This window comes from Anopheles marshallii, chromosome 3 (genome assembly GCF_943734725.1).
Source record: "Anopheles marshallii chromosome 3, idAnoMarsDA_429_01, whole genome shotgun sequence".
In the NCBI taxonomy this organism is placed as follows: Eukaryota; Metazoa; Arthropoda; class Insecta; order Diptera; family Culicidae; genus Anopheles; species Anopheles marshallii.
Window position 1 is genome coordinate 79,005,795 of NC_071327.1, and position 26,511 is coordinate 79,032,305.

The 26,511-nt window shown below is 43.9% G+C and overlaps 3 protein-coding genes across 3 annotated transcripts; 2 read left to right on the forward strand and 1 right to left on the reverse strand.

The window, feature by feature from the left end:
- The first annotated feature begins 11,071 nt into the window (after positions 1-11,071).
- Positions 11,072-17,454, forward strand: LOC128714582 (breast cancer type 2 susceptibility protein-like). The gene is made up of 6 exons (XM_053809455.1): positions 11,072-11,708; positions 11,768-12,759; positions 12,886-13,134; positions 13,243-15,284; positions 15,352-16,348; positions 16,408-17,454. The coding sequence occupies exons 1-6, from the start codon at positions 11,072-11,074 to the stop codon at positions 17,452-17,454; spliced, it is 5,964 nt and encodes a 1,987-aa protein (XP_053665430.1).
- Positions 17,455-23,828: 6,374 nt separating this feature from the next.
- On the forward strand, positions 23,829-24,174 carry LOC128715269 (WD repeat-containing protein on Y chromosome-like). Its single transcript, XM_053810151.1, has 2 exons — positions 23,829-23,993; positions 24,058-24,174. Exons 1-2 carry the CDS (start codon positions 23,829-23,831, stop codon positions 24,172-24,174), a joined length of 282 nt encoding a protein of 93 aa, XP_053666126.1.
- Positions 24,175-24,460: 286 nt separating this feature from the next.
- Positions 24,461-26,454, reverse strand: LOC128713202 (leucine-rich repeat protein soc-2 homolog). Its single transcript, XM_053808063.1, has 2 exons — positions 26,423-26,454; positions 24,461-26,330 (listed from the first exon to the last, which is right to left on the reverse strand). The coding sequence occupies exons 1-2, from the start codon at positions 26,452-26,454 to the stop codon at positions 24,461-24,463; spliced, it is 1,902 nt and encodes a 633-aa protein (XP_053664038.1).
- Positions 26,455-26,511: the final 57 nt, after the last annotated feature.

Below are 26,511 nucleotides of genomic sequence, written 5' to 3' on the forward strand. Positions count from 1 at the left end.
AGATGGGTCATAAGGTACACATTTTCGCTACTTGTCAGTATTTTTACGCGTCGGCGCCTGCAACAGCAGCATCTTGCGAGGTTCGTTTGCGCTTCGCTAACCATAACCCACTAGCCACCCAACCCCCACCAGCGCATGCTTCCTTTATGCTCCTGCCAACGGAGGCATCCACTGCCACATGTTGCCGATATTCGATCGAACCATCATAACCATTAAAATTAAGAAATAAAAAACAACGAACAAATCGTAAAAGAATTTAGCAGCGCTGAGGGAAAAGAACAAAAAGCAACGACTGAAGCAGTGTCTTCCGCCGAACATCTGTCACCGTTTTCAAGTGGGGATGGCCTTCCGATCGTGTGGATCCGTGGTCAGTTGCGGACCGAGCTGGTAGTTTTGTTGTTTTCGTTTTGTGCTCTCGTTTCATGTCGTGCGGCTATGCCTTGAGTCGGTTTTTGTCCGTTATTATTCGGCTCGCGCTTTTCAGTACGGGCAGACCAGCCCATAAAAGCGGGTCCCTCATTTTTCGAACCTTTCCCCTTGGTGTGGTGGTCCTTTCGCCATGGGATCGACTGGCAGGCAGGTTTGTTCGAAGCCATGTGCTGCGTTTTTGCCTGCCATCCGCCAATTTTGCTTCGGCCGTTACGTTATCTGCCGTGGGCACTGCAATATCTTTATATATATATATATATTGTTGAAGCATATGAGGGTCGGTATGTTTTTGTTGTTTTTATTTTTGTGTTTGGTTTGTGTTTATGTTTTAAGTCCATTTTCGTACAGTTAAAGTTTCCTTATTTGCAATGGTGTGCCATTATTGATTTTTGTTTCGCGCTAGTCGCCAGATCCTGGCCAACGCTTTTGACCGTATGATGTGATATTAATGTTGCAGCACGTTGGAGCCCTGCAGCCGTCGGTCGGAGACTGTAAAGTGTTTTTAAATGATACTTGATGTCACAGGGATGTCTTCTCACCTCGCAAAGGGAATTAGGTTAGGATGTGGAGGTGGAAGAAATGATGGCAAAATTCATCTGAGGCAAACATATTTCTCAAATTTCGTCCACAATACTGTGCGATACGCTAATGATAGCTAGAAACATTAAATTTTTATTCATAGCACCGCATACTTACTGTGCCGAACACAAATACAAAGAATCCCCAAAAATAGGATGCTCGTCCTGCTTTCATCGATTCACGCATCTTAAGTATTTATGGTCGAGACTAAATTTTCGATAACAGGTTTTGACATTTCTGTTACCATCCCACACACGCACGCACACTCACCGTGTGCCTCTATTCCGGTACCATCGGGTGGGTGACTTTTGTACTTGACATTTCTACCCCGATAGGCAGTGAAAAGGATCATAAGCAAACCATCAATCATGCTCCAGTAACTGTGCCCCGTTACACATTTTGCCACCCAGCTTCTTTTATTTGGCACCTCACACAAAATGGAAAGCTCCAAACGGTACGCCCTTTCCACGGTCGTCCTGCACGTCCTTCGCCCTTCTGTTCCCCCCCCGGATATGGTTCGACAGGTTTGATTGATACATGTCAGAGCGAGGCGCGCATTGGAGCACGATAAGCGATAATTGCCTAGAACGTTTACCGGTCGTCATTTACGTTTGTTTGGCAAAATGGAAGTGAAATTAAACGTTAAGGAAATTCACTTACGTATATTCTTTGCACAAGGTGAGAAAGACACGAATGCTAGGATGAGTTTTATTTAATTGTTTTGTTATCCACGGTTCACAATTGGCTTTTGTGTTGAATGATAACTCTTTCATATGGTGATGAAGTATGAATAAAATGTTTAATGGGAAAGCAATGGAGTGAAGATTCGTTGAAGATTTTTCGTTACACTTAATTGGAATTGTCACCATTAGCATTTTATCAATGTATTACTTTACAGCTTGCTCCATAACAATACCTGAAGTATTCGCTTGTAGTCGTTGGTGCTTATAATTCACAAACAAGCATTATGACCATTACAGATCTTGGTTTGCGTTTACGGAAATGCATTTTCCAAGACCTCGCCTTCCCCACAAAACACCGAACTTAAATGTAACGACATCTCTTCTTGATTGAATCCTTTGTGTGCCACTGGAACCCATGAACCCCACATCGCTGCAACTTGCAAGCAGAAAATCAATCAAAACCGTACCACTTCCATTGTATAGTCTTACAGGATTTCACTCGAGATGGAAAAATCAAATTTACCCTAGCGACAGCAAAAAATAGAAAGCAAATCCCAACAATACTCAGATACACTGGAAACAAGATGATAGAGTTAAAGTTTTCCTAACCTCGTGCAATCTTCGAATGCTGAGTGCGTTGTAGATTGAATGCATTTTGTTCGTCTCTAAATCCACGCAGCTGGTAAGTGTGGATGTGTGTATCTGGAGAGCTAGGGGCTGGGTGTGAAAGCGCTAGGGGATCTCGGGAGATAGTTGCTAAATTTAGGAGAATTTTCCTGTTTTTTCTTCCCTCTCGAACGGGAAACCAAATTGCAAAGCGCCGGAAAAAGCACCCCTGCAAACAGAAACTGTATCAAAGAACAGGAGGAACAAAAGCTCACCCCAAAATGAAACCGTACGCGAACGTAGTCTACAGCTGCACTTAGGCGAATAATTTGCACTTCCATGTGAACGTTTGCAGCTTGCGAGACAAATGTTCGATACGTGGCCGTTTTCGTGGGAATTGAAGGAAATGAAATTAACGTTAAGCAGGGTTTGTGTGTGTGGGTTTTTGGATAAAAGGGGTAGAAATGTTGTCTAATGAAAGCTTGAAAGCTTTTCTTTCAGTGTTTAAAGGGTGCACAAAAATAATTTCTCACTTTACGTTACTCTTTTTGGTGCATTAACGAACACGCTGTGAAATGCATGGCTTAAATAGCTTAAATTTCATTTTCACTTTTATTCTCCTTGAAGCTCCGTGCCGTGAATCGTGGAACGGGCAATTTACCTTCCGCCATTTCACCACATCAATCCGATCCGCATCGCACTTGCACGCAGCGGCAGGGAACTCTCGAGCACTAAATGACGGGGCATCTAGCACCTTTCGTGTGCGATAATGCAGGTAATGATGAATTTTATTGCAAATCCCACCCTTTTCCAGTCGGTTCCACTTCATTGTGCACCGATACTTTCGAAGAACGAAAACTCTTCGGCACGATATATGGTCGGTACGCTATCCGTGAAGGGCAGGCATCAGAATTTATGACTGGAAGTAGCCCGGTAGCCGCCAGCCAGCAAATCAAGTCTAACGAATATCCTTTTCGGCTGCTTCACACAAACCGGGCTCCGGGTAAAATCCCCTTTATCAGGAGCTTCTCTCCCTTTTTCTCCAAAACGAAGGTTGCCAGCCGGATTCAATTTTGCAGTGCCCCAAATTCGTCTTAAAATTTAACGACAAATGGCCAAACACTCGGCCCATTCCCGGACTTTCTTTCCTTGAAATATATGGGGTATGTGTTGAAACAAGAAAAAGCTCCCTCTGTCTGCCGGTGGTAATCAGCTGAAGGTCCCTTTTCTCACGAAGGATGCAATGAGGTGAAATTTATGGACCATGTTTTTTCATCACAGATGGAAGATGGTCTCGATCGAACCGGGGTGATACGGGCCGATCGTATGTACGGTGAGTCTCGGACTGCACCCGTACGAAATGACCATTCGGCTGGTGAGGCAGTAAGCTAACGAAAGATATGGAATGGGAAGAGGGGGAGAGGGTATCGTTAATGAGATTGGATGAGTTTGTTGCTGATAGCGGCAGGTGGTAGCTAACGGGAGGAGTGGTTTCGCTGGTTGGCACTTGTAACATATCCTAGAACTCGTTGTTACTGACGCGATGAGAGGAGGTATTTTTTGAGATGGAAATTAAACTTTTCGCTTGATTGAATATCACACGGTTTGATAATGGGATGACAATTCATTCAATATGTCCACATTACTTACCAAAAATAGTGTCATAGTATTTCCATCCCTCAAGGTATCATATAATTCATCAACGCTCCAACATTCTCGGTACAAGGTACAAACACGTCCGAAATATTAATTGTGCTTGTTGTACAATTCGATTATCATTGAGCTCCGGTTTCGGTAATAAATTCGGCCAACACATCTGTTGCAATCGTCTTGTTACCACTCCAACCGTGCAGCAAGAAGCTGTATAATTTTCAACTTTGTTTGCACAGCAAAGGATGAATCGTTGCAAAAACTTTCCACAAGCAAGGGAAAACTTGGGTAGCCCAGAGTTTTATTTGTCGTAAAATAACGACTGCGGTCTGGGCATTAGGGATGCGGTTCGTTGCGTCAGCTTGTCCAGTTGTTTCCGGCATGCGGATATGGCTGGGCAGGCTTGTATGATTTGAAATAATTATGAGTCATGAAACAATGTGTTGTCCAAGATTTTGAAGGGGGAAGATGAAAACGGCACATAAAAGAGTTTTATATATATCTTAAGGTTTATGGCAGTTTGATAGCACGCAAAGCATAAGATGGTGTAAGAAACACGATCAAAAGCGTAGAATGATAGTGTTTTTGTACAACAGATTCTAACTTGGAATGGACGTAACCTCAGCGTTTGGTTTGCAGCTTTCTATGTGATTGAAGGCAACCAGTGAAAGCTTGCAGATTATACCATCAGCGGACTATGGGTGACTTGTTATCCACTATGGTAGATCCAAACTGAAATGTTTATCAATAAGCGAATTGTAAACTTCACCGTCATTGTTCCAATGGACACATGATTGACATTTTGCTGTGAAACTTTATCACAATTTTAGCTTTTCCTGAGAGCTACTATTCATTTACCCATAGGTAATGTGTGAGTCATATACATTATTATACGCCGCAAAGTATGCAATCTATGCAATGTACACTCGAAATAGAAAAACCAACACACTTTGTCGCTTTGGCAGGTTTGATTGTTGGTTAGACAGAGCGAAAAAGCGGGTTGATTTTTTCCGTTTGGGATGATTGAACGCCTTGAGCAGGGCAATTTGCAAACAAACATGGTGTCGAAGGAGTTTTTGCAGTAAAAACGAAAAACAAATTAACCGTTCAAAGCCGGAGTTTGTCTCCTATGAACATGAATGTCCATTGAGTTATTTAACTTTTTCCGTTACAATTGACAATTCAGTAATCCATATATGGCCGCAAAAGTAAACTCCCCAAAAATCCCTTTACCAAAACGTCTTCACGTGTCAGTGAGAGCGGAAATCAAATCTCCATCTGACACTTGCTAACTTTTATCAAACTTTGTCGCCTAATTGTCTACCGAATGACAATTTGCTACAGAATCTTCCTCAACGATGTTCACCATTATTTTTTTGCAGTCACTGCTTGCACTGCGACCGAGTCAGTTAGCGTGTTCATTGTCGTTCCAGAAGTCGTTAGGAGTCGTTTCGGTATCGTTCAACCGTCCTACCTGCAGTGTTACCATCCGTGCCACCGTATGCTAGCGGTGGATGTAAGCCTAAGCGTTTTACTTAATTCACGCCCCATAATCCTCTAATCAGCGTGTCAAGCGTTTTACGCTTCTCGTGCGGCCATCACGCGGCAATGGAAGGGAGATCGTACAACACGAGCACATGTACCATCAGACGGCGCTGATTGTGTCGGTGCGGAGTAACGGTGGTGTGGCCCACAACCGGTCCTTTCTTTTTCGCCCCATTCGTGCTGCTTAAGGACACAAATGATCCACAAAATGAGTTAATTTAATTTAAACTTTATTGCAACAAATTAAATCCACCCGCTTCCTCCCCGGCGGGTCTGGGTGGCTGTGTCTCAGGAATCATTTTTTCTTACATTTTGCAACTGGCGCAAAGTTTTTCATCCTTCTTGCCATTACCATTTACCCTGACGGCTTGCGAGTAAGCATCAGTGGTCGGTTCTTTCACGATGCGCCATTCTTTGGCAAGTGAAGGGAACCCCGGTACGGTATTTGTGTAATGTTTTTTTTTATCATCATATTTTCTTTCTTTCGTTGTTGTGTATTTCATCTTCAAGTTTCTGCCACAGTTCGAAGCTTCATCTGCTGCTCGGAATGTGTCTGTTTATTTAGCTCCATTGTCCACTCGGCCGCTCCACTCTGGCCGTCGCTCCTCGCAACATTTTTGCGAACTTCTTTTATATTTATATAATTGGCCGCTTGAACAACTGACCTCTCCTTACCGGAGCCATCGTTCGCCCGGGTCGCCGGCTTCCGGGATGGCTCTATTAGGGGCCACTTTATTCGTGTTTCCTTTTACCTCGCGGAGTGGGGTTATCTGCTCGGAATTCGATATGTGCCGTAAACCCGTTGTAAACATTCCGGATCTGGCGGAGGAGCTGGCAATGGAAAATTGAGTACACGTGTACAAACAATTTCGAGTTGGTAGAAGATGGCTTAATTTTTCATACCGCGTTTCATAGCCATTTTCAAATACATACAATGCAATAATTGCTATTAACGAGTAATCCGATGGTTCCTGCTCTTTTCATTACTTACAGCACCGAGAGGTAAGGAAAGCAATTACTTTTTTCCATCCGCAAACGATCATAGTCATGAAATACTTTGCGCAACCAAAGCGTGATGTTCTGTTCTTGTTAAATTGTTGGCTATTAATTTAGAAAACCAAATTCAGCAAAGAATACATTAAAGAATAAAGTTCAAAACGAGTTGCATTAGTTTATGGGACTGTTTTGTCATGGGTATTGCATACTTAAAGGCGGGAAAGGTAAACTTTGTGGGTCAAAACGATTCACTGAAACGTTTTCTGTTGTCTTTTTAATCGCTTGTTTTTATAGAAATAATATCACTACGGAATAAGTATGGATTTTTTTTTTCAATTAATTCAAACTATTTAAATTTTTTAAGCTTATAATTTATAATACATATAAGATATTTATGTTCTCTGATATCTTTAAAAATGAAGAAAATACTTAGAAAAGTAGAAGCAATCTAATTTGCTCAGAAGTATAAATGTTCTAGAATCCAAAACAAAAAAATGGAAAAATGATGCACAAGCAGAAAACAGCAATACCAAACAACGGTAGCAGAAAGATGGAATATGAAAATACAATCGAAAAAGGACCTTTGCCGCAGTACCGGCCAATCTCGTGACATCTGGTTAGTGTTCGTGTTTTCTTCTTCCCTTCTCTGCCCTGCAGCCCCGATCGGCAGCCCCGTGAATGCCTTGGAGGATGTTGCAGACGGCCTTCGAAAGGGTAAAATAAGCGAGACAGCATGGTGTGCCCCAAAGCAAAGCAAAAAAAAAAACAGAACAACACTGACACAATAATCTGATAATTGGATGGTTTCCGAATTGCTGGACGAAGATGAAGAACTTACGGTACCGGTCCAACGCTAGTGCGAAACAAAATATGTGCAGAAAATCAAGTGAAAATATGTGTGTTTCCCGGCCCAAAAGAAACGAGCGTTTGGAGTGACGGGATGTGCTTACAGGGCGCCACCGTTCGGAAGTAACCAATTCGATATGAGCTCACGTACACCGGTACCAGGACCGTTTGGCATACCTTGCCCTCCCCGTTGGTGTGTATGTGTGTGTGTGTGTGTGTGTTTCAAACTTTCATTATTGCACTTTATCCTTTTCAATTACGGAGGGATTTTCCGACCGGAAAACGGACGGTTTAAGGAGCGATAACAGCAAACCTGCCCTTCATCGCCGTGTGTGGAAGATTTGGGGTGTAGAAAGGGTTCGCTTTCTTCTTAAGGCCTTTCTTAAGTGAAAGCACTTGAAGATTGCTTGCCCTGCCTGCCGCTACCGTGCTTTCAATGCCTGGCTCAGGGCAGGAATATGATCCTATTACGCCCCTTTAACTTCTTTTGTGCAGATTGTTTCTGCCCATACACAAGATGGTTCCCGTGTAAGGTGCCCTAGAGTGCAGGATTAAACGGTAAAAGCCGTATGTTTGCAGCTTTATCGAACAATACGTCCAATCGGAGAGATAAGGCGTGTGGGGGTTTGCATGTGTAATGATGCTTTTGTTTTATTTTCTCTTCATTTTTGTCGGAATTGTGCCGATGCGGATTTAGTAGACGGTAGAGCTTGTTAGTAAATTATGGAACCATTTTGTACGTTTTTTTTTTCGTGTGTACATCAGAGCACACAAATTGTGTACCGTGTTTTTTATCCTTCTTTTTCAACAAAAACTGAAAGCTTTGAGGGCACATAAATCGCGTACGAATCAAACGCTTCACCGAGTGTGCAGTTCCGATTTTCCATGCCGCCATGAATTCGTCATGCGTGTGCGAGTGTCTGCATGTCAGCATAAATCGAATGTTGCAGTAGTCGGTTTTGTAACCCGACCCGGTTGTATATTGTCGCCACGTGGTTTATACATTTTGTATCAATCGAGCTTTGATTTAGGTTGCATTATTCATTCTGACCAAACCCCATGGTCGGTGGTGATCGGATCGGGAACCCTTCCCAACCCGTCCGATCGCAGAGGTTGTTAAAGCTCGGCACTATTTCATTACATTTCAACCGATACCACTGGGTGGCGTTCAGGTTTTAGTAGTTCCGGGAGAGTGCGAAAAAACGGGCTTTTGTAAAATGAGATTTACCCGGGTGGAAACCACAAACGTTGTGTTTGGTGATAATTATTTCGCGGCATAATGTGCTTTGTGGCTGTCCGGGGTCTATTTGACTAAACGGGATGGTGGTTGTTTTAAATCGTATTGTAAATGGAAGCGCTTTAACTGCGTCAAATTCGATTAGTGTTTGCTGTGTCGGGTTCAGCATCATTATTCGGAATAAAGCGCAATGAGTGACTTCGCATCTCCACTCGGAAGATTGTTAAATGTTCAAAGGGTCCTCATAGATTCAAGAATAATAGAGATACTTCCTCGAAGATTCTTGAATCTCCAAGGATTTTGGATGTTTTTTTATGTGTTTAGCATCTAGAAAAAAATCGATACAGATTACATTATTCCTGCTAGTATTCAATGACATAGGCAAACGGAGCTATCGAGTTGTGTTTTGGGGTTGACAATTTGTAGATTTATTCGTAGTTCAGGTGGTTGAGTATTAGTGGGTGACTTTCTCACCGATTAGAACCGTTAAATGTGCATAACTTATTAGGAGCTTAAAACTTAAAAAAAATATTCAAATATTCTTGTTAAAGCTTTTACGATTCTCCGATCTTTGAAGATTCATAAACATTTTTTAGAGTTGACTCTTGACTCTTGATTTGAGTGACTCTTTACTGATGATTCAGATTGAAGTAATTTGAAGTAACTTCAACCTTTACAATAGTCTTACTCCTTTCCAGGATGCATTATTTATTTAAAAAAAGGTTTAAATTCACAAATAAGCATCAGCGAAAACCTGTATCCCAGCATATGGTAATTTATTCACAACCGAGCAGATGTATAGTGCATGGATTCGAATGTGAGAGCTTATGATGATGCTTATCACGTCATTTTGAAAGATTTCGTGAACCACTTACAAAGGCACAGACACCGCATCGTTGGGACAGGTGTTCTACAGTCCCGACAGTAAAAACATGATCCACCGTGCGCGTATTTTATGTCTTCCACTGGCGTGTTTCTTGTTGCTTATGTTTCATTCTCCTTAGCCTCCGGTTGATTGTTGTTATTTTGATCTGGTTTCGCGTATAGCTTGCTGTTGTTTTGTTTTGTTTCTGTCCTATTTTGGCTTTTGCCCAAATCTCCGTCCGTCCGAGAGCGTCAAGCAGCTGGCAGTTGGGAGGATCTTGGTTGGTGGTTTCTTTCGTTTCGTGATCTCTTCTCGTGTTGCTACCGGCATTGCACGGTTGCACGGTGTGCTGGTTTATCGCGGGCAGGGGACGCCAGAGGGTGACATTCGATGCATTCACTAATGAACTTAATATGCATGTGCCACCAGGTGCTAAGCTGTGCGTCTTCGCTTAATTATTCCTGTCGGTGGCTGATGTGGGCCGCAATTCAACTGTCTGCCGTGTGCGGCTTCTGTTCGATGAGGTAGAAAATCAAAATGCTTCTTATTATGCAACTTTTGCACTGACCGTGTAGCTTTCCATACGCATTCACACACATGGTCGGGCCCGGATAATGTTGGGCAGTAACATCTGCCGTTGGATTTATTTTATTTTTAAATGAATAACTAGCACGTGTTTTTTGCAGCTTAAATTGTTGCTGTTTTTATGTGGTGAATGGCGAGCGTGAGGTAAGCAAATTGAAGTTTTCTTTAGCGGATGTTTGCAGGTGACTTAATAAATTTAATCTTCTGTTTTATGTCGATCAGTCGATTGGAAGAAAATATTTTTGACCTTTGGAATAAGCTTTTGCTAGCGCAGAGTAACTGAAATTTTGTCATGATTGTATAATATGCAAAGCCAAGGATTTCTTTTATGTTCCATTTTTTGCATATGAAAAGTAGTAGAAGTAGAAGTGAAGTTATAAATGGTTTAGTTATTAAAGTTTATTCTCCATACAAAATGTATGTTTTACCCATATATGCTTGTAGTAATAAAGTGTACGAATAGCAAATCGTGTAAAAATCATGTTGCTCACAACATAAATTTTCAATCCATTTTAAAAGCAAATGAAGTACGAAACTTGTAGTAATATACATTTTAAAAGTTGTTTGAGTTAAAAAAAAAATATAACCTCATGGTTATATCCATGGCGCAAGCCGGCATGGAGCCGCCACCGGCACAGATCTTGGTGGTAGTATCTCAATCGAGCATGCCCGGGATAAGGCAATAGACCAGGTGGAAATGCCTTGAGGCATTTAAACTTTCTGCAATCATTATAGGACTGATAATACGACTAAGCGCCGTTACAATTATATCAAATAAATAAATAACACGTGCAGCTGGTCGCAGTGCTGGCAGTTATTATTTTCCTTTCTGCATTTATAATTTCCAGCTTTATACCACTTAACGTACGATTTGAATTTGCGTCGTGTTAATATTTCGAGCAGTATCAATTTTCGAGCAGCTTTGCTCGAAATTTATTGCAAATTGTCAAAACACAAGAAACGTCAATTTTTTGGCGGCTTGCGAGAATACAACGAAAACAAAACACAGCACGATTCCAAAAACTGCGCCGAGTTATTGGAGGCTATATAATGGAGGAAGTGCCGGCAAGTCCCGTTGCAGTGAAGCGCAAGAAATTCCGTCGCAAGTTAGGCTCAGTGTTTAAACGATCCAAAGAAACAGTGGGTTGTGAAAGTTTCATCGAAGAATCATCGTGCGAACAACTAGCGGAGATGTCTACTAGTGCGTATATGGATGTAACTGAAAGTGAAACATGCAAGCGTAAACTATCCACATTTTACTATAATGAAAATATCGATGAAGTAAAGACGGCAAAAGCAAACCCATTGGCTTCTGCTATATTGTTGGAAAAAGCTAGCTCCGTACAGGTACTGGGTCACATTCCATCAAGTGAATTCATTGCTTCTTCCAATGAAGCGTTCTTAACAGTGGGCGAACTAGCCAGACGAACTGGAGCCAGTTGTAAAAGTGGAAGTGTGAACCCACAAGAAGCCACAAAACCGCATAATTATAGTTTCACCCAGATGGAGATCGACACACAAATGATCGATATATTCGAGGCCGCTGAACTGTTGACGGGGTCTGCTAAAGTTAATCCGCAATCAAATCCGATCACTGATAAAGCACCGTACTGTGCTGATAATAAAACCCCTACAGAGCTATTCATCAATTATGATCATGATCAAACACCTTCAACCGTGCTGAAAGGTACATGCTTTTTATTCTACATTATGATTCTGCATTATAATATTCTTCTGTTTTTGTAGATCTAGATGCAGCAAAAAGTACCCGTACCATAGTACAAACAATATTGGATGATTTTACGCTTGATGAAAGCGAACAGTGCTCATTAGAGGTCGATTTTTCCATCATCAAATCGGAAAATTTGCGAAGAAGATTAATTCAGTTGCGTGATTTAATCGCAAGTCCACCAAAACCCGTGAAGCGCGACCTGAGTTGTCGACAGTACGGGCGAAGGAAGCAGAAAAAGAAGGAGAAATTGCTAGCACGACGGTTAAGCTACGACACGGATGATTCGTCCAAGGAAGGCCAACCGTTGAGTGACGATGAGTCTGGAACTTCCACCGTACACAATACAACCGATAATAGCGACTGTGACGTTTCGATGGATGGGATGGCTCTGAACGAAAGTGTCCTTATTCAAGCAAATCTTACGCAACTTTCCGCATTCTTTTCGCAAGCAGGTACGAGCCAGGACAGAGAATGCGGGGAACGAAACAGTCGAAAGGAAAACAAATCGACTTCTCTCGATCGGGAGTCATCATTTTACGGATTTGCTTCTCCTATTTCGTTGCCATCAGATAGATCATGTTCTCCCAAGACTATTCGTTTAAATTTTACCTCTTTGAGCGAGATGGATGATAAAAGTTTACACGCAGCAGATGAGCTAAACGCGGGCAGTGTTGAAGAACCAATCACCATGGAGCAACTGCTGGAAGATGATGAAGATCTGTTCATGTTAGCACATCATTCGGTGGACAAACAGCAGAAGGAACCTTTAAGAACCCATTCAGATGCTAGAACAAATCCTGTCGAAAGAGGAATCAGTCCGGAAACTACTGGGGTAGTTGATTCCCTGCTCAACTTCAACAAAATACCTGATGGTACTTCGATAGATGACTCTGATGAAGTATTACTGAAAGCTCAGGCTATGTTTGCTGAAGTGGAGGCTGAGCATAAACACAATCAAATACATTTAGTCCACAAGAGTATGATTTCATCAAACACTGATGAGATTGCTTTACCTATCGTGCAATCGAATTTGAAAGAGGCGTGTCTTATTCCTGCTGTAAAATCCTTTTGCAATCAGTTTGTAGCACAAGAAGAACCGATAGCGGAAAGTATGGACACGAATGATCTTAAGAGTTTAAACAAATTCAAAGCACCCGTCGCCACTAAAACGTCAATGATAACGTTCATGGACGAAAATCATGCACTACCTACGAATACACCCTTCAGTGGAGGATTTAGTACGGCTGGTGGAAATATGATTGCTATATCGAAAAAGGCTCTGGAAAAAGCTCAGAGCATGTTCGCCGAAGAAGAAGCAAAGCTTCATCAAGAAAATGAATCAGTGGAAGCTGAGCCACATTCAACAGCTGTTATTAGTAAAGCTGGCGGCAAATCGATGATTGTGTCGAAGGAGGAGACCCTTGCACGGGTACAGAAAGTATTGGATGAATCGACAATGGAAAAGGAACATCAACGGACATTTATCGAGCCTAGTCGAGCTGGTTTTACCGGAGGATTCAGTACTGCTGGCGGCAATTCTATATTCGTCTCGAAGAAAGCTCTCGAAATGGCACAGAAAACGTTTGATGAGGAAGAATCGAAAATGGAGGGTGAAACCACAACCCCAAACGTAGTTCCATTTCACGAATGTTTCTTCAGTACTGCCGGTGGTAGTAAGATATCTGTATCGGATAAGGCCTTACAAAGTGCCCAGGTAATGTTTGCCGAAGAAGAAGCTAAAAGCTTCGAAAATGTGCCAACTATTGAATCGATCGAACCACCCGCATTTGGCGGAGGTTTTATAACAGCCAATGGCAATATGATTGCCGTTTCGAACAAAGCTCTTGCAAAGGCACGCGAAACTTTTGATGAGATTGAGCGTATGGCGGACACTGACGGAGATGCTAATGTGCCAGGTGGCAATATCGAGAGTATACCAGACAAATTACAAGCAGATGAAGAATCTATACAATGCCACAGAAAGATCGTTGAAGGAAACATCAGATCCGCTTTTGTAGGAGCGTTTAGTACAGCTAGTGGCACCTCAATAACAGTCTCCAAAACTGCTCTAGAAACGGCACGACATTTATTTGACCAAGACGACTTGAGTGTGGACAAAGAGAACCTACCGTATAATGGGGGATCTTTCAATGGAGGGCTTAGTATTGCTAGTGGTAGCAAGATTTCTGCATCCAAAACTGCACTCGAAAAAGCACACAAAATATTCGCCGAATTGGAAGATGTTCATTCTGCTGCGGAGCGTAAGGATGATGAAACGAAACGAATTAATTTCGGTGGAGGTTTCAGCACAGCGGGTGGTAGCTCAATTACTGTTTCTAAGGAAGCCCTTGAAAAGGCACAAATAGCGTTTGACCAACACGAGACAGATGCAATGGTCGATAAAGAAAACATTGCCAGTAATGTTGCAGCTTTCACGGGTGGCTTTAACACAGCAAGCGGTGGTACAATTGCCGTGTCGCTGAAAGCATTAGAAAATGCCAAGAAAATGTTTATTGAAGATGAAAATGAGATGATTCCCAACGAAATCTCAGAATCTGGAACCAATGCTACGGTATCGAATAAACAATCCCTCGAAAAAGTTCTGGTAAATTTTGCCGAGAAAAATGTGCTTGCTCACGACGCTTCAAGATCGGTTGGAATGCATTCGTTTCCTATGTTCAATCGTGCAAGTGGAGCTCGCATATCGGTATCATCAGATGCTCTTGCAAAGGCGAAACAACTATGGAATGAATTAGATGTTGAAGACAAAGATCTTATTCCTCCAACTGACGGTTGCCCTACCGAGGCAAAGCATTTGGAAGTCGCAAATGATCAAGATGAAAACTGTCGTAAACGGAAGCTATCACTTTCGGATGAAGAACCGACACTAACTCCAACGAAGAAACAACGCATAAATCATCTTCAGCCAGTGTTTCAAACTAGCACACCAGCAGCACCGATTATAGCCACGAAAAAAGCGGAATCGTCCGAAGTATCCGGGAAGCCCACGGGTGAATCAACATCCGCACAAGATGTGGATGAATTTTTTGCACAACTCGATGATAACGAATTTCAGGAACTATTTGCTGGCCAACAAACGGTCGGAAGGAAGCATAATAAGCTGCTTTCTAAGTTTGAGCAATGCTCCAACACGAAACCAATCAAACCTCCTACCAAGCTGACCGGTTCCGATTGGGATGATAGTTTTACGGAGATCATACCTAACCTTCCTGCGTCGGATGAATCGAATGTGAATCTTGCGCCAACTTTCCTTAAACCACCAGAAGCGGTACAACAGCTACGCAGGGAAGCTTTACAGCAACAGCTGCAGTACATCGAAAGTAAACCGGAAGATGCGTGCAAACCACGATTGTTCGAATTTTGTAGCAAAAAATTACAAAAGGATCGTGTTGGATTGAAGGAGTTCGTAGAAGGAAACGGTCCCCAGTTAGCACAAACATCCATTCGTACGATGAATGTGACCCAGGAAAATGTTATGCAGTTTCGTTTCAATGTGGCAGATTATTATGGGTAGGTAGATGTGGGTGTAATGTACTAAAAAAGGTGCTAAAAAAGGTTCTAATCTTCCATTTTATAGGGAAACCTTTAGTAATAGCAACGCAACTGGTATTTCCATTGGAACGAATGGAAAAGAAGGTTACTTACTGATGGATGCCAACTCAACGCTTGGAGTGGAAGAGTTCAAGCATTCATTTTTCGCCTCGCCTGGCATTGATCCTCGACTCGTGCCACAAGGATGGATCGAAAACGGATGGCGCTGGATCGTGACCAAACTGAGTGCTTTGGAGCGTAATTTTAGCACCTACTTCCAGGGTGCCCTATCGCCGGAAAATGTGTTCCACCAGTTGCAGTATCGATATTATGTAGAAATCGATTCCGCACGACGACCGGCTTTGAGGAAAATGCTCGAAAAAGATGATATTCCAAGCCGTCGAATGGTGCTGTTTGTTGCAAACGTGTTTCATAATGTTGGACCGGTCGGCACGGAACTGGAACTCTCCGACGGATGGTACAGTGTGCGTACCGAGATTGATCCTCCACTAGCGGAGGCTGTACGCTGTGGTAAAATTGCGATCGGTACCAAACTAATGATTCAGGGTGGGGAACTGTTAAACCACAAGGATGGTTGTTCGCCGCAAGAAATACCGCAGGACGTGCGGTTAAAAATCTGTACTAATTGCACGAGACGAGCCCGATGGTCTGTGAAGTTGGGTTACTTCCGATGTCCAGTACCGTTCTCGATCGAGTGCAACGCCATCCACGAACGGGGTGGTTTGATCGCTCGTGTTCGGGCGATCATCGTCCGAGTGTATCCACTGATGTATGTAGAAAAGTCTTCCAACGATGCGCAAGGATCGGTTCTACGATCGGAGCGCATGCAGCTAAGGCACAGCAGAAGGAACGATGCGAACCAATTGGAAACGTTGCACAAACTGTACAACCGTGTGCAGGAAGAAATTGAACGGGAACGGGCGGCTGTAAATTTGAACAAAAACATCCGTGTGACGGAGAGTACAACAACCGCTGAACTACAGGAGTGTCTTGAAAATGGGCTCGATGTTTCGTTTCTCGATGTAAGCGACTGTTACAATCGTCCAATGTGACAATTGAAGTATGCTTTTTTTTATTTCAGATCGAACTTACACACTCTCAACAACTTGTGATAGAACAGTTCCAGCAGCGAAAACAGGAAGAACTGCAGAATGAAATCAATCGGCGAGTGAAGGCTCAGCTTGATAAGAATGTTGGTCGTCCAACGGTTACGGCTCTACTTAAAGTCCGGCTGATGGATCGCTTGCGGCCGGAACGATCGTTCCTACTCTCGATTTGGCGTCCCATTGACGAAGTACGCCGTGTGCTGCAGGAGCAGCGCTTAATCGAGTTCAGTCATCTGACAGCTCATGGGACAAAGAATAACGATGTACAGCTCACAGCTCATAAGGCCAGTACGTACAGAAGAGTTCCACTGGTAGAAGGACACGAACTTCCATCTGTGCATCAGGGGCCCTTTTTTCGTACCATTACTCCCATCGGTACGATTGATGGCATAAACTTTCGTCCCTCGTTCGGGGAGTTTGATACGATCGGTGTGGTTGTACTCGTCGGGACGGCCGAATCGAAAAAGTTCCAATCGATCTATCTCGCCGATACGGCAATGGATTTGTTGTGCATCAATTTCTGGCACGGGTTGACCGAGTATGCCTATGACGATGTGATCCGGGAGCGTAAGATCCTTTGCGTAGCTAACCTACAGTGGCGTACGTTCAGCCGTCAAACACCAGGCATACCGCAATCGTTTGCTACCGAGTTCACGACCTTTATTGAAAATCCTCGCGAAGCGCTACTGCGCGGTGAAAGAGATCGATTCCAGCTGCAGTTAGATGCGATCGAGCAGGAACAGTTTTTCCAACGCTGCCAGGAACGTGTTGGTGAGCTGCTGATGAACTCTAGCACCGGCAGCATCGGAACGCCGTACCTACAGCGGTCAGTGAGCAGGTTGCAACATTCAACCCCGCTAGGTGGCAACAGTACCACGAAACGGAAAATCGAAACGCTAGCATCGATCTACGCGAGTCCACCGAAAATGTCGCCAATTGCGATAGGGCGGAATCCGAATCTTCGCCGGGGATTCAAAACACCGGCCCGACTGGAAGAAGAGACGGGAGATCGTGAGAATTGACTGTTTATCTTCGATGGAACACTTGTCACTGTTTGGTTAGGATGTAATGTTAGCTTGTGTCCGTTCTATGGTAAACAGAAGTTGCAGTGCAATGGTTTTAAGCCTTCGTTATCATACTGGTTATGCATTTTGTTAAAATATAATGCGTTTTTTCTGAGCAAATGCATCAGAGATTGAACTGATTTATGTGAAAGGTGTATTAGGTCTGCTCGTTACGACATCTCTTGGACACTACCAAGTTCTTATCCTTGAATTATTATATCCTCGTCTGGCATCGTTACTTGCTGTCACTTTATGGCATGTTTTAAGGTGTACATTAAAGAGTGTAAAACATTGTCGTATGGTGGACAACATTGAACAATTCCTAGCGTCACTTTAAGTAAAACGCTCGCAATTAGGCTGAAGCCCTACTTACAACTAGAGTAATATTTCCGAAGCGCAGTCAGAGTTCTCGTATGGGATATCCAACACACTTGTTCTATTTACCGAAACATGACAACTTTTGTTTGACTTTAAAAACCAACGCACCCACACATGGGCCCTCCTGTAGGGTAAAATCCTAAAGTTAGTAGACCGCAACCGACGACGGTTGGCTTCACTGGCTTATCGGGAATATTGTTGGGAATAGAAGCGTACCGTATCCAGTCGCGCTGATGCTCTTTTAATGCTATCCATTTGTACCGAGGGAAAGTTTTTCTTTCTGATTCCTGCAAAAGAGGGAGTGAAGCTGTTTTCCCTCCTTCCCAACCGAGCCCCAATGTGGACCAGAAGTCGGAAAGAAATCGAATACAAACACAATAGGAACCGTTCGGGCAATCTCCGGATATTTGTAGGATGGGAAACGTGGTTTTGGCGAAACATGTCCCCAGTATTGGCTCACTGGTCAAATATTGGGTCGGAAGGAGGACAGCTTTCGTCCAGCTGCCGATTCGTAATCGATCAGCGCCTTTAGCCTCAAAAGCGGGAAGAATCCCGGGTATCCCATCATCGATCTGACAACAAAAAAAACGAACAATCGGAACAAAGTTGGTTTCGTTGGTTTTGTAACGACTTGACGGTTCAGTATCCGTGGACACACGGATGGCAGCAATCAATCAATAACGATTGGAGAGCAAGATGAGACACGTATTTGTAGTGACCCTGGGAGTTTTAGACGCAACATCGCTTGACATTCCTAATATGTTCGCCTTAGGGCTTGTGATAGGAAAAGAGAGCAAAAAAAAAAAAAGATAACAATGGTTTGTATAAGAAGTAAACGGCAAGAGAGGCAACATATTGACAGTACACACACGCGCACGAAGCCGTGGTACGGGAACAAATAAAACTTTTCTAATAAACAAGCTGTTGAATTCGGTTGCCCTGGCGCGTTGCTTCATATGCCATCCATGTTTGTGTGGCCTCTAGTGTAAGCTGGGCACCGAATGGGCGGACAAAATTACTAATATAGGGAACTGTAGTGTATCTTCGGATGGGTGAGGGGTTGTAGAGTGGAAAAGTGTGAATTTCGATGGTAACGCGCGTGTAATGAATCGCCTAGCATCAGACACACAAGTTTCTGGAGCGGTATATTTGCAAAGATGTTCCACTATGCGAGACATTTAATGAAACTGTGTCTGGTGAGGGTGTGTAACTTTGATATGGTTGCAGAAGGGTGAGATACCGGTTCGTTCAAAAAGACACTACGATCGTTTATTCTTCGTAGTTGGAAGCTCCAGCTCATTTAAGGAAGAATCGCCAAGAAAGTGAGCATATTCAGTATGTTTTACACCGGTGTGTCGTATCTCCGAGTTTTTTTTCAAATATGGGGCTTGTAAAGAGAGCACTTTATTGTAGTTGAGTCCAACGGTTTAGAGCAATTCTATATTTCAAAGGTTGCCAAAGGTGATTTATTATAACATACTTATACGATTTATTTATGATTTTTTTATTAAAACGGAATTTTGTTAATACTTATTAAAACTATTTACTAAAAGAAAACACTATCAGTTATCTCATAACTTATAAACCCTAACGTTCTCGATACTACTCAAAAAGGGTTTTATTGAGCTCTGCAAACACCCAGATGTCGGAAGTCGCCTGTGTTTAGTGTGAAAGTGTTTTTAGACTCTTAAATACTAGTGCTTGAAATAGATAAACCTATTTCTATACTTAAACTGGCACGAAGGTACGAAACTTATCAAGCAATATTGTAATTTCAATACCTTAAACTTAATCAATTTCGTTTAATGTGCTGTGGGTATTGCCTAGCAGTAGGGCTGTTTTACGTACTGAATGAGTAGCTTTCTCTGTTATAAAATATTGTTTCATTTTAATGCCTCAAAAGGCCTTTTGGAACTGCAATGCCAGTGTCTTCTGTGAAGGCCACTCTGATACTAATAACAATATTATCAAATTAGTGCAAGTGTTAGTACTATTTTTTTTTTAAAGATTATTCGCTCCACTTGTGTGTTTAGATTGTATTATTTTGTGTCAGAGTACAGCAAATAGATTATTCCCCGATTTCATGGAGACGCCCAGTACTTGTGAGCCACGGTAAGTATGTTTTGTAATAATTGGTTTTTATGGCATTTAACGTATCACGTTCAATTTAAAGACTTCGCATTGTACTATTCCACTTCTTGTACAGCTTTGTCCTCGAGTTATGGTTAATTTTTGGACTCTTACCTTGGCTTGCAACGGGGAATATTGCATGTGACTTTGCAATAAGTCTTCTCCATAGCCAAAGCTTGAGCTGGAGAATCCATTTGTTAATACACGAACATTCCCACACCGTGCATGCACTTTCGGTGCCGGAAACCTTCGGTTTCTGATGGCTTCCTTTCAGCCTTGCTTTTGCACCATTTTTGCTCGGTAAAGAGTTTTAAATTTCGTCTCGCATTGCATCGCGCGTGTGAGTGGAGTTTATTTATGTACTTTTATTCGTCTCGTCTCGGAGCGTACGAAGCGAAATGCTCGCTATCCAATATCAAACGCACACGCGGAATCTTATCCAACTAACCATCTCGACCGAATACCGAAAATCCAATAAATGTTCAATAAATTCCTGCACATCGCCGGGCCCGGTGACACATGCAGCCGTGTGCCGAAGCCTTGACATAATGGGCCACGATTTGCAGTTTAACAATGTGCCCAACGACGGGTACGGTGGAGGACGTGCGGCTTTTGGGGGTATTCGTTCGCACCAGCCGGATGACACCGCTGACAAGATGTCGAATCTGGGATTCCTTCTGGCGGTGGGTTGTGCCGTTTCTTGCACTTGGATTCGCTTCGGTTCCAACCCACGCACGGCATTCCGTTGGCGCGTTGGAAGGATGGTGGTGATCTCGGACGGGTGCTTCGGAAGTATTGAGCGCACAGGAAGGAGTTTTAATTAACTTTGTGCAATCCGAATCGATTCTTTCAATTAACGGGGCCGGGGAGCATTGGAATGGGTTTAAAAATGCACGTACTTAGCGTACAATAACTGCACGACGGTAAGGATGAAGGCCGTTTTGCAGTAACTGTCCTAAAAGTAGAAGAAACATTTCAGCATTTTTTTTTTCTTTGAAATCCTTTACCAATACTTGCTCGTGAATAAACGATGCGTTCTTTCCGGCATGCCCGTCCGGCAAAGATGGATGCGAGACGAGAATGCACAAGAAAAAAAAGTCCACAAATCAAACAGGAACGCTTTGAAAGACTTGACAAAATCAATCTCCTTCGCTCGCCCTCTTAGCCCGCACGCTCGACGAATGTCGAAAAATGTCGCAGCACGACTTTTCTCCATTCGGGTTAAAATTAAGTTAGGAAAATTCAAACATGTTCGACAGATCGATCGTTGGTACATCAAACTGCATCAGCGCGAAACTTCCGGCGAAGCATCTGCGGAGATAAGGCAGGGAAAGCAGCTTGTTGTGTACAGCAAAGCAACTGCATGATCAAGCGATAGCATTTTTGAGGATCCTCAACCATCACAGACAGATGCATCGAGGAAAGCGTGAAGCAAAGTTGCACCACCAACACCACCATTTGCATCTTCAACCCAATTACGGTACGAGATGGAGTTCGCCTGTGAGTGGTTAGTGGTTGTTGTTTTAGCATTCACTGTGTTTTGTTGCATTTCGCAAGCAATGTGCTGATTTGATTTTACTTCACTTTTGGGAACACTAGTTTCCATCAAACGCGAGCTTTTAGTGGCGCTACGGTTTGTACATCCATGTTCTCCTGCTGTTGGGAAGATTCAATCATCCGCCACGAAGACGTGTGCTGAGCCTTAGGGGCGTTTGTAGGGCGGGAAATCTTCGTTCGTTCACCCGCGCCCCACCCGGCCGGATGCGATGCGTGAGTGTTTTCTGGTTTACCCCCGCCGCCTTTTTTTTCATCATGTATTTGTTTCATTCTAGCGCAACGGCAATTCCAAACAAAAAAAACAACAACACACAACTTGCCCCCCCCCCCACTCCAGCAAGCGCACGGAACATTGCGCGAATAATTAATGATGCTAGAGTAATGCTGGGTGTTGGGTGAAAAATTAATAATTAAGGCTCGTTTATCACGGGTGACAGGGGACGTAGCCGGGTATGGCCCCAACACGTGCGCCTCCAGGCGTACATCCCGGTGGGATGTATGCAATCCAACCCCGATGGGGTGGATGGGACCAGCTGTTAAGGGTCATCGTGGAGAACATTTGCTTCGATCCGGCGTGACCTGCCAGGCCGTTCTTTTTTTTGTGTTGTCTTCTTTCTTCCTGCTCGCTCCGCTCGTGAGTATATTTTTCCGCCGCGCAAAGAATACGCGAAGAAACAATCCGCAAGCGGGGGCGAGTTGCAGGTGAGGAATAATTTATCTTCGCGGTTCCTAGTGGGTTTCGGTTCGCATAATTCGTGCCGCGCTGGGCCGTTCTGGGACACGGCTGCGGATGCGACGATATGGTTCGCGTTCCGGGAGTGATTTACTGCGTTTCCATCTGGGATGAAAAAGCGCGAACACCGCGGCGGTGGAATGCTGCGAGCGTGATTGAAGTACTAATCCGGAAATGAAACGGCTTCATCTTGGACCGTGGCGTGATGATGCATGCAGTGTGAAAGCACTCTATTTCTACACGCCTCCCGATGCTGATAGGAGAAGCGGTAACGCGTTTGTACAGCAAACCTGCAGAGTACGTTTGATGATGGAGATAATCATGGTGATCAAAGCTATTGTCGAATTCTTGATCGATACTTCTTCTATTGAAACTCAATAGCTTGAGATGCTCCCCATCCGTATCCCGAAATTATCCTCAAAACTGTTTAGCTAGCCCGAAGTTCTCTTTTCTCTATCGTTCCAAAAGTTCAAAGCCCCAGACTCGTTTCCTTGCGAGGACTGTGCAGGATATGCTAAGTCTTCTAGATTGCGGGTGTCGATGAAGTCCATCTTATGCTCTGGTTCGCATCACAACGCTCCTCTGGATTGAACTGCTCCAGCCTCGATCGTACCAAGATATCGACTGCTCTCTATTCTGGTCTAACGATCGTCTGTTTTTGAACGCACCTAAAACGAACTTTGGCTCCTTGCAAATGCTCCAAATCATGGTCTCATGAGTTTAGCGCAAAGAATCTGAAAATCGGGTGTGTGTGTGTTGGTTGAGCGTTTGCATTAGCTCTTATTGCAAGCTATGTAAATTATTTTTTTTATTCAAAGGAACTGGTTAATTAAACAGGTGTTCCAACAGCAATTATTGAAGGGAATATTACAGTTAATAGAGTGTTTTTGTTAGTATACATAAAGTACATAACTGAACAAGTGTAATGTAGTTGTTGCGGAGTTCCAAACCGATGGCAACGTTCGAACATAAACAAGATCCGGTTGGGGATTTTCATGAAAATGGAGGTGGCTTGTAATACCATATTCAGGATGTTGTTTAAAATGTGGGTAGGAAACGGTTTTGCTGCAAAGAAAAAATCCTGGCTCATCGTCATTTTCTTTCCGAAACAGCTAATTCCCTGCTGTAGAGCAATGCGGACAACCCCTGTAACGCATCCCCTTACATACAGGTGGTATCGCAGACCGCCTAGCAACGTATAGCTACCAGCGCTCGTTTGTTTATCTTTTACATAGAATGCCTTCACACAGTTCGTTTGCATTTCCATATACACCTGTCATCCCCACCACGGACCACGGACGTGTATTAAAATGCTGCGGAAGCTTCCATTCCCTGTTCACCGCCCGGGTACGGCTTCATATTCCCAATACATGAATCGTACCCAACAAATTGGGCTGTCATGTTGCTACGCAACCATCACGACTGTTACTCGCCGTTCGCTAATGCTCGGTCAGGGCTTGCTACTCAAGCAAGCATGCAGCTCCGGCAGTTTTCCATGGAAAGCAAAGCGAGAGGCGTCATCCGTGAAGACACGATGTCTGACGGCATCAGGCGAGCACGAAGCGTACAGCTGAAATACTTGGCTACGTTACACCAGATAGGGAAACCGCTGGAGGAACCGATTGTTGGTAGACATTTCAGGCTGCCGGAACGACCACGGCCGGCCGAACATCCAGTGTTCGATATGTCGCTGCTGTACGTAAGTTTGAGCTGATCTACAGCAAACAAAAGCCACGGTGAGTGACTACCCATCTTCGCTTTAGATTCCAATCTATTGCCACCTGGTGCTGCATCCGCCGGAAAAGATTGTACGCCCACCGACGCCGGAATTAATTACGCGAGCCCGTATGGAGAAGGCGGTGGAAAATTGGATGGATTGATGGATCGATGCAAACGACTCCCTGAGCTGAGCGACTTGCCCAAAAACGTCGTCGTCGGTGAAACAAAGCCATCTAAGCGAACCTTTTCGCTTCCAGCTCCAGGCCGGGTGTACGCCGCATGTGATATGAACTATTATTCTTGTCTTGTAATTCGTGATGCTGGATGTTCAAGCAGTTTATTGAAAACAAAGCAAAAAGTATAGAAACACGTTCGAAGCCAATTACTCCTTCGGTATGTTCCTGCTATCAGCACACACCCGGAACAGCGCGTCCCGCTTGCGGTTCATCACTTAGTTATTTGTCTTGCTGGTGCGTTGTTGTTCTTTTTTGCCTCCAATTGCTTCACTCTCGTTGTTAGGCCCTTCGTGTCGTTCTTGATCTTAAACAGTATAACCCTCTTCGCGGCCAATAGCGTCTCAAGATCTTTGTTTTCCTTTTCAAATGATGTCACTTCATGTTTTTTGCGGTTTGCCTCCGATAGGCGATTTGTTGTTTCGCCTTCCTTAAACGTACGTCGACTATTCAGATGTTCGAACAGCCTGCGGAGGTTGTCGCTCGGGCGCACCAATCCTACCTTTGTCACGCGGTAGCGACGCATCGCATTGTCGACATCGGTATGCATACTTTGAAGATGCTGCTCGCGCTGCGACTGTTGGTACTTTAGCTGTTTAACATCGAACTGCAGTTGGTTGAGTTCTGCCTGGCGCTGTGGACTGGATTGCAATAGTACGCCACCACCATGCTGAGTCATGAAGTTGGTCAAATTCTGGACGCCACTGAGTGCATCCGATGCACTGCACCGTCCTTCCGCACGCTGGAGCTTTTCTGCAACGCTCGCCAAACTGATGTGGTGTATCAGCCGGTCCAGGTAAGGTTTGTCACTTTCCTTGCAGCAAAAACTTTGCCTGTGTTGGTAGTTTTCCTTACAGTACTGGTCGCTGTCATTTATCACCGATTCGGACACATTTTGAAACAGTTGCTCTAGATTTTTGCAATCCCAATCGTTGTGCGATAGCGTGAGATTTTGCAGCTTGTGGTTGGGGCTGATCTTAAGCGTGACGATCGAGTTGTGATCGAGATACAGCTGCGCTAGTGTACTGAACTGATCCTTGTTCCTTTCCACATGCAGTAGATGATTATGCCGGACATCGAGTATCTTGAGTGTTCCGATAGGTGAGGAATTCAGGTTCAATGCCACCAGCCGGTTGTTAGATAGGTATAATCGCTCTAGACGGCACAAATTCTTGAAATGATGGTCCGTTACCCTTTCCAGCTCGTTGTACGAAAGATCCAAAACGACCAGCTCGGAGTAGCGGTGAAGCCACGTGATGTTTGTTAGGTTGTTGTGTTGCAAAAAGAGTTCCTGGAGCTTTGTATTGTTTGAGCCCGTCACTGTGTTGATGCGATTGTGCGAGGCATCCAGGACGACCAAATTAACCGGGATTGCTAATGTCGTAAGCAGGTTGGAACTGACATTTCCTTCGATAAGGCTCGGAATGAGCGAAAGGTCAAAGTGGGTGAGATTGTTGCTATTCAACAGTAGGTGCTGCAAATTGTTAACATTCTGGAAGGTATTATCATCGATTAGCTGCAGTTTGTTGTTCGCGAACGACAGGTCAGTAAGATTCGGTGTACCGGAAAAGATGTCCCGTGGCAAACGTTGGAGGCTGTTCTGGTCCAGCGCCAATTTGGTGAGAGAGCTCATGTTATGAAACACGCCCTGTGGTAATTCACGAATATCGTTGAAGCCTAAATACAGTTCCCGGATGTTGATACCGTTTGTGAAGGCGTTCGGTACGATTTCCTCTAACTGTACAGCAGTCAGATCGAGCAGCTCGACTTCTCCGAACGAGCGCAATAATGTCTCCGGTAACTTTCTCACGACTGAGTTTTTGAATGTAAGATTTTTCTGGCTGTTATGCGTTATCTCAACTTCACCGAAGTAAGCACCGGAAGTATTCCTAGTGATGGACACATCGCAGAATACACAATCGTAGACCGGATTAGACTCCTTGCAACTGTACCGCTCCCAGAGAGTAGCACTATTTGAATCCTGCCAGCTGTTTTTACTGGTGGCGGTTTGCTGGTGGTGCTGGTATCCACTGCTGTTCCAGTTCTGCTGCTGAGCAGTAACGACACTGCCGGCGAATAAAACACTGCACCAAGGGAAACAGTTGAACATAAGACCGTAAGTGATAACACGTCCAAGTGGGGCGATGGTAGAAACCGTCCAAGTATGGAACTTTACCTTAAAAGTGATAAGCTGCGCAGCCAGCCCATTGCAGCACGGAAATTCGGGAACTGAACGGCTCGAACGGTAGATTGAAACTAAGCACA

Bases quoted from the DNA above. Each gene is read 5' to 3' on its own strand.
- LOC128714582 (XM_053809455.1), top strand. From the start codon at position 11,072: ATGGAGGAAGTGCCGGCAAGTCCCGTTGCAGTGAAGCGCAAGAAATTC. The intron at 13,135-13,242 runs GCTGGCGGCAAA...ACATTTATCGAG, and splicing joins CAACAGCTGTTATTAGTAAA to CCTAGTCGAGCTGGTTTTAC. The intron at 15,285-15,351 runs GTAGGTAGATGT...TCCATTTTATAG, and splicing joins AATGTGGCAGATTATTATGG to GGAAACCTTTAGTAATAGCA.
- LOC128715269 (XM_053810151.1), top strand. From the start codon at position 23,829: ATGTCTGACGGCATCAGGCGAGCACGAAGCGTACAGCTGAAATACTTG. The intron at 23,994-24,057 runs GTAAGTTTGAGC...TCTTCGCTTTAG, and splicing joins TCGATATGTCGCTGCTGTAC to ATTCCAATCTATTGCCACCT.
- LOC128713202 (XM_053808063.1), bottom strand. From the start codon at position 26,454: ATGGGCTGGCTGCGCAGCTTATCACTTTTAAG. The intron at 26,331-26,422 runs GTAAAGTTCCAT...CCCTTGGTGCAG, and splicing joins CGCAGCTTATCACTTTTAAG to TGTTTTATTCGCCGGCAGTG.